Raw genomic sequence first — 13,646 nt, forward strand, 5'->3', positions numbered from 1 at the left:
GGAATCATTATAATATCCTCGTCATTACGAGTGTCAACTCTCATTTTCCAACTTTCCAAAAGTGGAAACCCTAGTTCAGTGCACTTTCTAAATTTGGAAACTTCCCGATTTAGAAAGTTCACTAACACGTTCGCCTATTCTTTTCCTTTTCTTATTCTCATTCATAATTCCAAATTACGAATGTTGGATCCAATCATATTGACTTCCAATCATGCAAAGATAAACTATTTTATCTCTGACCGTTTATTCAAAGATCTCATGTACACGAGCAGTGTGACCCTCGATGGTTCAGGTGTAAGCTAGCCGTGGGCCCACAACCCTTTGTGGTCAAAACTCGTCCCCTTAGAGTTACGATTAAGATGAAACTCGTTTCACCTTAATCACCCAACGAATCAAGATTGGCGTCTAGCAACTACGCGTCATGATTCCCTATATACAAATGAAGTGCCTGCAAGAACCTTCAGATATAGTTAACGTACAGTACGGTCCCTTCGATACATATGTCCCGATCGAACTAGAGGCATTGGTTCATCGAGACCTCTTTATATGTTCGATGACGGTGCGATCGTTCCAAGTGTTGTAATCGTCACGTGCATGACTTAGAGAGTCGAATTCTCTAATCATCACTTAGTCAGCTCTGGCCAGAGACTTAGAATGATTACAAACTTTCAAAACACACAGGACATCCAAGACTATTCTAGCGATCGAATCCCCGACTACAATGCACAGACCTCCCACTAGATTTTGGACTGCACGAACACTAGCCCTTGGGATGGTCCTCGGTGGAACTCAGAGACAGGTCACGATACAGCTGGTCCTCTAGTGAAGTCACGGTGATGTCTAGGTCATAAGGACTAATGGTGTACAACTATACCATAGATATCTCTACTCGATTATTGGGAACCACTTAGAGATTTCTAGGGTGAGGGAGTTCAGTGAACTCGTCAACTTACGAGCACCCACTTATGCATGCCGATATCACAATACCGTTTACTGATGAGATGCAGTACACATACACTAAGTGCTAGTCTTCTAATGGGAAAGGCTGATATCCTCATTGGTGGCGTAACCCTTCGACTAGGAACACGTTTAACAGTTATAATACTTAAGTAAATATCTCACGATCCTAACGATCAATTACTAGTACTTGTAATAACTGTAAGGACTATGTCTATGCTTGTGACAAAGGGACAAAGATATAGAATGCCAAGGTGTTTTATCATTAATACGAATAAAGGTTCGTTTATTACCATAATAAATACGAAAGACCACAGCCAAAAGTTGGCTTGTTGGTCACCTACTCTAACAGTTTTAACAGTTGATGTGCCTCCATACGTCACTTGTAGGATCTCCCATGCCCTTTTTGCTGATTCACACGATGGTATCAGTTTGAACTAATCGTCTCCAACGCCACTGAAAATTGAGTTTATCGCGCTTGAGTTGTAATTGGCAAGTAATATATCTTCATTAGTCCATGCTTCTTCTGGTTTTACCGTTTGCATATCATCCGTTCCTTTAGCCATGGGCGGGGTCCAACCAGTCACGATAGCATGCTAAGCTCGTTCATAAACGGACTTGATGAACATCTTCATCTTCGATTTCCAGTAAGAGTAATTTGATCCATGCAAGAGAGATGGTCGTACTGTAGACGCTCCTTCACGATCAAGCATATCTGCACAAAAAAAATAAAAAATAAAAAATAAAAATCCCATAATCTCACTAAGTGTATCAAGTGACAGACTCTGATGCCAATTGAAAGAATTTATTTCGCGCAAATATTAATTATTTGTGTCAGATTCAGTTTTTCGTTAATGTTGCGTGAAGTGTTGCAACAGTTCGTGAAACAGTTTGTAAAAGCAGAAATAAACGAGACACAAATTTAATGTGGTTCGGATACAATTGTACCCTACATCCACGGCGACCTGCAAATGAAATTTACTAATTTTTAGTTTTACGAATACAATAGTAGGACTTAATCAAAATACAAAGACTCCCTCTTTGTTGGCGCCGTTCTTGTATACTACGCTGAATTATAAATCATCAATTTGCAGCACGTCCTTTGCTCCGCACGGTTGAACTCCCTTCAATGCTATCTTTTGATAAGGTTTATTCCTAATAAGCCTGATACGTATTTGAAGTTGGACTCTTGTAGGATTCTTTATCAGGCTTAGTCAAACACTAATTTCCAAAAGATAATGTATTCTATTGAAATACAAATTCTGTATAAACCAAAATAGCTAGTTGATGAAAATAAATATATAAACCAATTAATGACAAATTTAGCAAACTAAAACTTGGAAAATAAATATATTCTTCCCTTTTCTCATGATACACGACTCTGTGTATGATCAAGGAAGAAAAACTTTTTTTTCAAGTCACATGGTATTAAGGAATCCCAATTTCTTAAAATTCTCCATGGTTTCCCTTAAGTAGAATTTAACTAGATTCTAACACCTTATATTTTTAATATTACACATTTCTCCACATTTATGTATCCAACGTTTTCGAAAATGGAGTTCCTATGCCAATGATGCACCGAAAACTTAAACTCAAACACGTTTTCGAAATCGAAATTCCATGACACCTGCCAGAAACGTTTTGGAACTGTTTATGTAAATATTTAAAAGTTTCGAGGGCGTTTCTTATGTCTCTTTTTCACTTTTAGTGATGTTCTAATATTTTTTATAAATGCTAATTACACACTACGATAAATTTATATACCCCAGATGTAATTTGTGGAATGATAACTCAGATTGGAACTTGTAAATTATATATAATTTGAAGATACAAATATGTAATTGACGATACCTTTATAATATTTTTAGAAATTATGAATGTATTCCTATATTTTTAATATTTACACATTTCCCCACGTTTGTGTATCCAACTTTTTCGAAAATGGAGTTCCCTGCTCGTTTCCCCGTTTAGCCGTATCCGCGGTTGACACTCAAATTTCTAGCAGAAAATCCTTAAAGTTCTTTTACTTTAAATTGCCTTCAAAAAATCAACTAAATGTCGATTTTTTTTTTTTTTTACTTCTTTCAACCTTATCAATTGTGATATTTATACAAATTTTTGAAAGTGTGTATTTTTTTTTCTATTTTTTAAAGTGTGTATGTGTGTGTGGATTATATAGATTGCTTGGTTTTTGTTGTTTAGATTCACAATGAGTCACCGGTGACATTCGTGCTTTGAAGTTTATAAAAGTTGGTGTTCTTATTTTTTGAAAGTTATAGAATTCCCAAAAAAAATCGAAATTTTCAGCAGTTAATTTTTGAAATTTCCGAAATTTTCGATGCCTTTTGAAATTGGAAAGAATTTATAGCAAATTTTTTTAACTGATATTGGAAGTGATTTTGTATTTTCAGAAAAAAAAAAAAAAAAAAATCTGAAGAGATCGACCACGATCCGTTCTGGAAACATATCAAAAACTTCAATGGAGAAAAAAAAAGTAGAAAAAACGTCATTTAATTCAACCAAGCCCAAAAACGATATCTCTTTAAAATGGAATTTCCGATTTTCCAATAATTACATTTCGTTGATAAGAAATAGAAAAAATCAATTCTCGTCGATCACGATTCGAAAATTTCCAATCCTGGAACAAGTCCTTATATCCAATTTCCGTTTTTTTTTACTTTTCGAAATTCTCAAAATAGAATTGGAATTTATTTCTCAATACTGAAAAATAAAATAAAATTACGCAAGTGTTAATTTGTGATCCGATCAATCCAATTTCCACCTTATGTCGGTTTTATGGTTGTGAACAAATATTAAAACAAATTATTAAATAAGAGAACAAATAACGTTTTGGTCAAAGTCCTTTTCATACACATTTAATGCAGAAAGAGAAGTAGAAAACCCCATTTAATTCAACCAACCCCCAGAAAATGATACTATCTCTTTATAGGGCAAATTGCATATATGATATATAACACGAAGATAACTTAAATGCACATTATCAAAAAAAGTTTTGCAAATAGACCCATTTTCATGGTTTTTTTTTCCTAAAATACCTCTCATGATATAATTTAAATCACTTTCATCCATTAAACTCTAACTTTCCCAATATTGAACAGTGACCCCAAATGTAACAAATATATCACATTCACCCCATTTTCACAAATGTTTAAAAAAATAAAATTGCTTTTTTCATTTTTTTTTATGAACTTGTCTTTTTTCCGTCATATGTTTTTTTTTAACAATCAACACAATAATTGTACTGTCTGAGACCAACATAGTCAACAACAGCTGATCGATGGCTATTAAAATTGAATTATGGGTCAAAAGTAGTTAATTGGTGAAATTGGGGCTAAATTATAATTTAAATTACGAAATTGGAGTCAAATTGAGGTTTGAAGGAGTTGTGGGTGATATTAGTACATGTGAAAAAAAATTCCTTATTTAGCAAATAAGTTTGAACATAGTGGATATATTTGCAAGAAACCCCTCTTTTAATTAAGTGCCCCTATCGGGGAGTTTTGCAATTCAACACACTTTATAAAATATTTTTTATATCTTTAAATTAAGGGCAAATTACGAAAAAAACCCCTCTTGTTTGGATAATTACAACCACCCCCTCATTTTAAATATTTTTATGTAAAATTTATGTAATTCGGTTATTTACCGAACCAAATCGTATATTTAGTTCGGTAAACGGTATGAAATGTTGGCGTACCGAAATTTTGGTCCATTTTTACTGAATTAACATCCCTAAATTTACCTCTGGAGGGGTCTTTTCGTAAGATAAATACATAGTTGAGGGGTGACTGTAATTACCCTAACAGGAGGGGGGTTTTCGTAATTTGACCATAGCTCAGGGGTAACCGTAATTTGCCCTTAAATAAAATTTCTAATTGTAGTATTAGTACAATATTTTCTTGGTATATTCCAGTTATTATTGGGGAGCAGAGTGGTGGTGGTGGTGGTGGTGGTAGCCTCGGTGGTTGGAGAGAATAAATGCTGCTTTACTGTGCTGAAACGGACAATACAGTAAAAAGAAAATTAGCAAACAGACAAAATGGTTTTTCCTCTTGTTTCTTAATGCTCTTATATATTTTATTAGCATCATCTTTCATCAAATATAAAACACATCTACTGCGTGTTCTGTGTGTGTGAGAGAGAGAGAGATAGCCATGGATTCAGACTTCTAGGACCACGTGGAACCAAACACCCTCCCAGTTCAGATTCACTCTCTCTCTCTCTCTATCTTTCCAGCGAAGCCAGCCAGTTTTTCCATTTCATCAATACCCATTCCTCACTCTCTCTCTCTCTCTCTCTCACACACACACACATCTACTTCTTGAATTTTTGAACTTTCTTGAAAATACAAAACCAACGTTATAAATTTCAGGATTTTCTTACACTAAACCCACAACAGAGATCTCTAATGAACCCATTTCAAGGCTGAACACTCCGGAATTGCCACCGCCGGAAAAAAAAAAGACTGCATTTTCTAATGAAGTACATTGTTGTCTTAGCAGCGGCGGCGGCGGCGGCGGAGATCAAGAACTGGATCCGGCAAGTATAATGCCGGGGCGGCTATGTTGGGAACATGAGAATACTAGGTACAATTTTCCTTTACGCATTCTGGCTGCTTCAATTCGCCACAATTCTTGTCTCCCCAATTACCACTGAACAAGAAATTCTACTTCAATTCAAGGGCAACATTTCAATTGACCCATTCGATAGTTTAATTTCATGGAATCCCGAAAACACCCCTTGCCGAGATTATCTCGGCGTGTCCTGTAACTCCGTCGGAAACGTCGAAAAGATTGTTTTATGGAACACGGGTCTCGTCGGAGTTTTATCTTCGGCATTGTCCGGATTGAAATCTCTTAGGATCATCACATTGTTCGGTAATAGATTCAGTGGTAATATCCCTTTCGAGTACGGCGGAATCGATGCGTTGTGGAAGATAAACTTGAGCTCCAATGCACTTTCCGGGTCAATCCCGGAATTTCTCGGAGACTTGCCGAACATACGGTTTCTCGATTTATCGAGAAACGGGTACAGTGGTGAAATTCCTTCGGCATTGTTCAAGAATTGCTACAGGACGAGGTTTATTTCGTTGGCACACAACAATCTCTCGGGGCCGATCCCTGTCTCCTTCGGTAATTGTTCGAATCTCGAAGGGGTAGATTTGTCCTTCAATTTTCTTAGTGGGGTTTTGCCTCTAGAAATTTGCAGCATTCCGAAGTTGACGTACTTGTCCGTAAGGAGCAATGTGCTATCGGGAAATGTTCGGGTTTCGCAATGTCGGAACTTGGATCTTCTGGATCTTGGTAGTAATATGTTTAACGGGCCCGCCCCGTTTGAGGTTCTTGGATTACCGAATCTCGCGTATTTCAATATTTCGTGGAATGATTTCGAAGGGGCGATTTCGGAATTTGGAACTTGCGCGGAGAGTTTCGAAGTGTTCGATGTATCGGGGAATGCTTTGTATGGGGGAATTCCGTCGAGCATAAACAAATGCAGCAGCCTTAAGTATCTCGATCTGGGTTTTAATCGATTTAATGGAAGCATACCCGTTGAAATATCCAATTTGAAAAATCTCGTAGTCATCCGATTGGCTAATAACTCGATAGAGGGAACAATCCCTTCCGAGCTTGGGAGTATCGAATGGCTCGAAGTGCTCGATTTACACAATCTCGAACTCGTCGGTGAAATCCCGAACGAAATCGCCCAATGCCAGTTTCTTCTCGAGCTGTGAGTACAAATGCTTTTTTTTTTAATTATTTTCTTGCATCGACATTTCGTAAAAAAAAATATTCAATTGTTTGTACATACATGCAGGGATGTATCTAGAAACTATTTGGAGGGAGAGATTCCGCAGAATCTCGATAACATGACTCACCTCGTCATTCTTGATTTGCATGGCAATAAGCTCGACGGAAGTATACCTTCGACGGTCGGAAATTTGTCCAACATGCGCGTCTTGGATTTTTCGGAGAATATTCTCTCCGGTTCGATTCCTTTCACACTCGGAAACTTAAACAATCTAACTCAATTCAACCTCTCTTACAACAACCTAATCGGTTCGATCCCGTCATTTCAAACCATCCAAAAATTCGGATCCTCTGCTTTTTCCCACAATCCAGGTCTATGTGGGCCCCCATTGGACAACCCCTGCTTAGGTGGCGGCGGCGCTTCGACTCTAACCTCAAGAAAACCGAAGCTGAGTGTTTCCGCCATTATTGCAATAATCGCCGCTTGTCTGATTATTACAGGCGTTTGCGTCATTACAATAATCAACGCAAAAGCTCGTCGGAGAAGAAGACGAAATAGAACAGAAGAAGACGAAACCATGGTTTTAGAGAGCACACCGTTTGCTTCTTCGACAGAATCGAACGTGATTATCGGAAAATTAGTCCTGTTCAGCAAAACCCTACCCTCGAAATACGAGGATTGGGAGGCGGGGACAAAATCTCTGCTTGACAAGGAGTGTATAATAGGCGGCGGCTCGATCGGAACCGTCTACAAAACCACCTTCGAAGGCGGCAATGGAATATCGATCGCCGTGAAGAAACTCGAAACCCTCGGAAGAATCCGGAACCAGGACGAGTTCGAGCAGGAAATCGGCCGCCTCGGAAGCTTCCGAAACCCTAATTTGGTCGCCGTGCAGGGCTACTATTGGTCGTCGAGCATGCAGTTAATTTTAATGGAATTTGTTCCGAACGGGAATTTGTACGATAATTTGCACGGACTAGGTTATCCGGGTACGAGCAAGGGTTACGGAAATCCGGAGTTGAATTGGTCTAGAAGGTTCCGGATAGCGCTCGGAATAGCACGGGGTTTAACCTATTTACACCATGACTGTAAGCCACAAGTTCTTCATCTCAATATTAAATCGACTAATATTCTACTCGACGAGAATTATTCGGGAAAGCTGTCGGATTTCGGGTTGAGAAAATTGCTTCCGAAAATCCATAATGCGGTTGGATACGTGGCGCCGGAGCTGGCGCAGAGTTCGAGGATTAGCGATAAATGCGACGTGTATAGTTTCGGGGTGGTTCTTCTGGAGTTGGTTACGGGGAGGAAACCGGTGGAGGGCGTTTTGGGAAACGAGGTGGTGATTTTGTGCGAGTATGTGAGGAGTTTGATCGAACGGGGTTCTTTCTCGGAGTGTTTCGACAGGAATTTGAGAGGGTTTGTGGAGAATGAAGTGGTGCAGGTGATGAAATTAGGGTTGATTTGTACGTCGGAGATTCCGTCGAGGCGGCCGAGTATGGCGGAGGTTGTTCAGGTTCTTGAGACTGTAAGAAATGGCTCTGAATAGTAATTTTCAGATTCTTTTGGTTTAATTGATTAATTGTATTTGTTTGTAGTTGGCAATAATGTTTTGTGTTTTTCCCATTATTTGTAGCTTACAGAACATATTTTTGTACCCCAATATCCAAAAAAATAAAATGATTTTTTTGAGATTTAATGTTCAGTTTTCTGCATATGGGGTTTTATCAATTTGTATTTCTTCATCACATTCAACTCTACTTGGGGTAGGGGTGTGAACGAATCGAGCTCGAGCCGAGCTCGGCTGTTTTGGCAGGTTCGAACTCGACTACGAGTCCTTTTTGTCCAGCTCATCGAGTATTTTTTGTTCTTTTGGCTCGAGCTTGAGCTCAAACCTATTTTGACCAGCTCGAGCCCAAACTCATTTTTTTTTATAATTATTTTTAATTATTAAAAACTATTTATGTTATAATAAAAAAATTACAAAATAAATAATGAACTGTAATTATATATATATATTTTTTAAATTATATGTTCTTTTTATATTATTATTATAACATTTTATATTATTATATATTATTTAAATAAAAAATAAATAAAAGGAAGGCTCGTGAACCGACTCGTGAGTTCACAAACTAAAAAAACTCGAGCTCGAGTTTGAGTTTGAGCTTTTTTCGAGTCAGCTCATCGAACTCATGAGTCGGCTCAACTCATTTTGCCACCCCTACTTGGGGCCTGGGGTGGCTACTGGAATGGGATTTCCAAAAACGCAAATTCCACCGATCCAAATATTTTCGAGTTTGGAACAATATTTTTCATTTCAAATTCCAAAAGTTCCAATTTCCGTTCCGATTTTAATTTCAAAAAAATCACATTTATAATATGAATATTATTATGTATTTTATATTACAGGTGACTAAAATTTGAAAATTCCCAAATCTTATCGAAAAATTTCCGATCTTGAAACAAGTTCTTCTATTCCAATTTCCGATATTCTAATTTTCTGATTTTTTTGGAACGGAATTGGAATTAGTTTTTTACTTCCAAAAAAATCGGATATTTTACAGAAGTGCTAATTTAGATCCAATCCGATCCATACGATTTCCACGTCTAATCCTACTTTATAACAGAAAGTACAAGAAACAACATCATATTAAGATCACAATATATAAACTCTGCACATAAAAAATGAAGCAAATGTTTCTCTAATTTTGCATCAGAATCTACAATGTTCAACTTCTGACAAACAACAAATAATAGAACAACCTCAATCGAAAAATCACTCCACGCAGCCTTAGGCCAAACATACGTAAATATATAACTATATATAATCTCGACTTTTTTCAGCTTTCTACAAGAAAGAATCGAATCAAATAAACAAATTTCAACTAAGAAGATTTACAGGTTCCCAAAACTTTCTGAATACGTCTCATAACCAAAGGAATATCCTTTTCCGATAAAGTGCTGAAGCATAAACCGAACCATCCAGGCTCCACACACCGACAAGAAGATCCAGGAAGAACGTTAATCTTGACCATGGTCAACAGCTTCTCCCAAAGCTCGATCTCTCCCTTTTCACTGTACGGACTAATTAATCCGCTCATATCCGCCCAACAATAAAACCCTCCACCGCCACTTTTCATGCACTCGATTCCCAATTTCTTTAAGCCATTAACAAACTCGATATATATATTACGAAGCCTTTCTCTGCAAAAATCGATACTTTGCCGAACAAATTTCTTGTCCGAGAGCATAGAGATTAGCAAATGCTGAGTTGGCACTGAGATAGACGAAAATCTTGATAATTTTTGCGCTGCGGATAGCACATTCTCGTTGTGCGTATAGATGAGCCCGGATTTGAACCCGACAAGGGAAAGATCATCTGATAGACTGTAAACTATGTGGACTCGGTTTTTGTCGAATTCTTCCTGTTCGATTATTTCCGACATGCTTACGAATTCATCTCGACTTTCTTGATTGGATTTAGATCCGACGTATAGTTCGTTGGATATGATATGGATGTTTTTTTCTGCCGCGAAATCGAGGAGGCTGTAGAGTGTTTCGCGGTTGTGGAGGATGCCGACGGGGTTGGAGGGGTTTGATAAAATCACCCCTCGTACTTTGAGGCCGCGTTTCTTGGCTTGGTTGAAGGCTCGGTCGAGGGCGGTGATGCTTAAATTGAAGCCATCTGCACTTCGGCAAGGGACCGGTATTATTTCCACCCCCGTTCGCCATTTCACATCTGCATCAAGACTGTATTTTTTTTTTTTGTTTAATTTACTAGTTTATATCAGATTGCTAAAAAAACCCCGTGTTGTCGATATTAGCAAAAAAAAAAAAAACCCGTAAATGCATTTTTTTAAGGGGTAGTTTGCTAAGAAGAAAATTGCATTGTAAGGTTTTTTTTGCTAATATTAATAAATTAGGAGGCTTTTTTTTAGCAATTAGAGTGGATACCGGGGTAATGAATGCAATAATAAACACGAGACTACATTGTACCTAGGATAGAAATGAAGACTTACTCGGGACAATATGGTGACGGTACGAGAAAAGCATTTCCCGGATCTGACAATGAGAAAACAAGAATCTCGATTGCAGGTGTTGCACCGGTTGTTAGTACTATTTGTGCTGGATTGAAAAATAACGGTCTCTCTGTTACTTGAGACATGAAATTTGCCACAGCCTGCAGTTTCGATAAATAACTTAATACGTAATATATATATCATTTTTCTAGGCTGTTATTTGATCGAATCGAGGGATTGTAAAATGAGAGAAATGGAAATGCAAAAGAAGAGGAAAATTGTTTAACGATTTTATTAAAACGTGTAAATTAATTTATGTGGCATTTTCCCTAGTTTCCGAAATATACGTATAATCGGTTGCATAGTCGAAATAGTGATCCGAAAAATACACCATTAAATCCAAGAAAGCAATTGGCAATTGATTTCCAAGCAATTTTAAATAACGAAAGGATTGTTAATTGCACATCATTTGTGACCGAAATTCTAATTCGTAATGTTTGTGAACACACAAATTCTTAATGTTCGAAAGTTCATACAATTATTGATACCAAAAAAAAAAAAAACGAGCAACAGTACTCTGTCGAAGGCATGAAAATAGGCAATATCGAAGTTTATTAGTGTCGAAAGTATGAATGGACGAACAATTACCGTTTTCAAATCCATCAAACCATCGAATGGCTGATATGTGGCGGCCCGACTTACGCTCAATTCTCGGCCCGTAATTGATCCCATTGCATGATCTGCAAGCCACTCTTGTACTAAATTCAGAGACAACTACATACACAACAAAAAAACACAAATGAATATAGGATTATCCACAATTGTGAAATTCAAATTGAAAACCAAAAAATATTACCCACCCTATTCTCAGCCAACCAAAGCTGAATAACACCATTCGGATTCCGGGTCGGATCAAACGGGTCCTCCTCGACCCGTTTCATTCCCTCGTAGTAAAGCCCGTCACTCTGTTTTAAAACCGCGTTCGCTCTCGACGACACGTGCGCCGGGGCGCCGGCCCCCCTCGGAGAAATCAGTGACCTCGAATGCACTCTTTGTAGCCCAGAAGAAGAAGATGAATTTACCGGCGAAAGGGTTTCCATCTCCGACGGCGGAGGAGGCTGGGTTCGGCGGCCGCCGCCGCCGCGGCTCTTGAAGTATAGCTGGAGGAAGTAGAAGAGGGCGCAGGGGATAACAGTGCCTAGGAAAAGTCCTCCGCGGCCCTGCACCACCCCTTGTAAAGGGACTATCACCCTCATCGCCGCCGCAGCTCCGCCGCCTCCGCCGCCAGTTGTGGTGGTGGTGGTGGTGGAGGTGGAGGGTTTTCTGGCCTTCCTCATGGCGACATAGTGATGGAAACCCCACCCACCGGCGCGGCCGCGACGGAGTGTACTATGCAAGATTATTATATATGTGTGTGTATATATATTATATAGAATTAAATAAATCTGGATTTTTCATGAATTGAGTGAGGGAAGGAGAGAAGAAATGGTGGCTGATATTATTATGTTTTTTTTTCTATATATTGTGTCAGTGTTTTTGGATATATTATGTGTGAACAAATATACATACTATGTTTTGCAGAAAAAAACAATACACTTGAAAAAAGAAATTGGGAAATAGAGAGGAAGAAAAGAATAGTGAAAAGAGCCAAAATATTATGTATTGGAAATAGTCAAATATATTTGGTTTTTGATTGAATTTTGCGCGGTTAGTTTGCTGCTTTTTTGGAGGGGAAACTTTGATTTTGTAGACTTGTAGTATATATATATATATATATTAATTTCCCTATTGGGTTTAGGTTTTTATAGGAGGAGCTACATTTACAAATTTGCCCTTCCCTTCCTTGCTAATAAATGCTTAAGGCGGGAAATAAATAATTAATAATTAAATATAAGGGTAAATTACGGTCAACCCTGAAGTAAGGTTAAATTACGAAAAAACACATCATGTTTGGGTAATAATCCAAATGACAACCACTCCACAACTATGAATCTTTTTACACGTTCATTAATGGTGTCAAATTCAAAATAATCTTCTAGATTTTGCGGAGTGTTCTCTAGTTTGTATCCGTTTTGTGCAAAAATACAGTTTTTGATCAACCACAATCTGATATTACAAGTCAAAAGACACATCGTATGATTATTATTTTTTCAAAACGTGGGGCTCGAATCGGATCAAATGCGTACAAACTGGAGAATAATATTTCACATAAACTATAAGATTCCCCATTAAATTTAACACCACAATGGTGAACGTATAAGAAGATTCACACATAAGGGCGATTACTGTAATCATTCAAACATGATGAATTATTTTATAATTTGACCTTATCTCAAGGTTGATCGTAATTTACTCTAAATATTATGAAAGAAGTATAAGATCCTAGACCATGCTAATTAATGCAACCAAGAGGTTGTCCCCTCTTTTACTGTGCTTTTTTGGTTCATAAGGTCTAAAGCAAATTTATCATACGTCTTCATTTGTTAATCCCATAATTAGAGAGCTTAATTGTGCAAGTTGCAACCCTTAAATTGTGTATGTTGTCATTAGTGATTTTGGCCTTGAGTTTAATTAACAATAACTTAATTGGAGGATTTCAGTCCACAAGTTTCGCATCGGTTTATGCATTTCGTATAACTTTTAGATCGCCCCATGATTAATTGGTGCGGCAGTGATTAATCATCGATATAAATCGATTTTTCAAGCTCAATTTAATATATTTATAAATATTATTTGTAAGTACTCAAAACATAAAAGTAAATTTTGATACGATTATATCCCGTCATTTATATATCATAATCACATAATTAACTTTAATAATAATAAGATCGAATCATAATCGAATAAAAATCCTTACAAAATACAAATAAAACGAAAATCTGTTGCAGTCAAAATTAT

General features: G+C 37.5%; 2 protein-coding genes across 2 annotated transcripts; one reads left to right on the forward strand and one right to left on the reverse strand.

The window, feature by feature from the left end:
* The first annotated feature begins 4,893 nt into the window (after positions 1 to 4,893).
* Positions 4,894 to 8,425, forward strand: LOC105954500 (Leucine-rich repeat protein kinase family protein). The gene is made up of 2 exons (XM_088817723.1): positions 4,894 to 6,705; positions 6,793 to 8,425. Exons 1-2 carry the CDS (start codon positions 5,552 to 5,554, stop codon positions 8,273 to 8,275), a joined length of 2,637 nt encoding a protein of 878 aa, XP_088673849.1. The 5' UTR covers positions 4,894 to 5,551; the 3' UTR covers positions 8,276 to 8,425.
* A 990-nt stretch (positions 8,426 to 9,415) lies between these two features.
* On the reverse strand, positions 9,416 to 12,346 carry LOC105954498 (putative aminotransferase ACS10). Its single transcript, XM_012978169.2, has 4 exons — positions 11,609 to 12,346; positions 11,397 to 11,522; positions 10,749 to 10,909; positions 9,416 to 10,479 (listed from the first exon to the last, which is right to left on the reverse strand). The coding sequence occupies exons 1-4, from the start codon at positions 12,083 to 12,085 to the stop codon at positions 9,615 to 9,617; spliced, it is 1,629 nt and encodes a 542-aa protein (XP_012833623.2). The 5' UTR covers positions 12,086 to 12,346; the 3' UTR covers positions 9,416 to 9,614.
* Positions 12,347 to 13,646: the final 1,300 nt, after the last annotated feature.

Source organism: Erythranthe guttata, chromosome 5, assembly GCF_056151865.1.
Source record: "Erythranthe guttata isolate IM_541 chromosome 5, IM_541, whole genome shotgun sequence".
In the NCBI taxonomy this organism is placed as follows: Eukaryota; Viridiplantae; Streptophyta; class Magnoliopsida; order Lamiales; family Phrymaceae; genus Erythranthe; species Erythranthe guttata.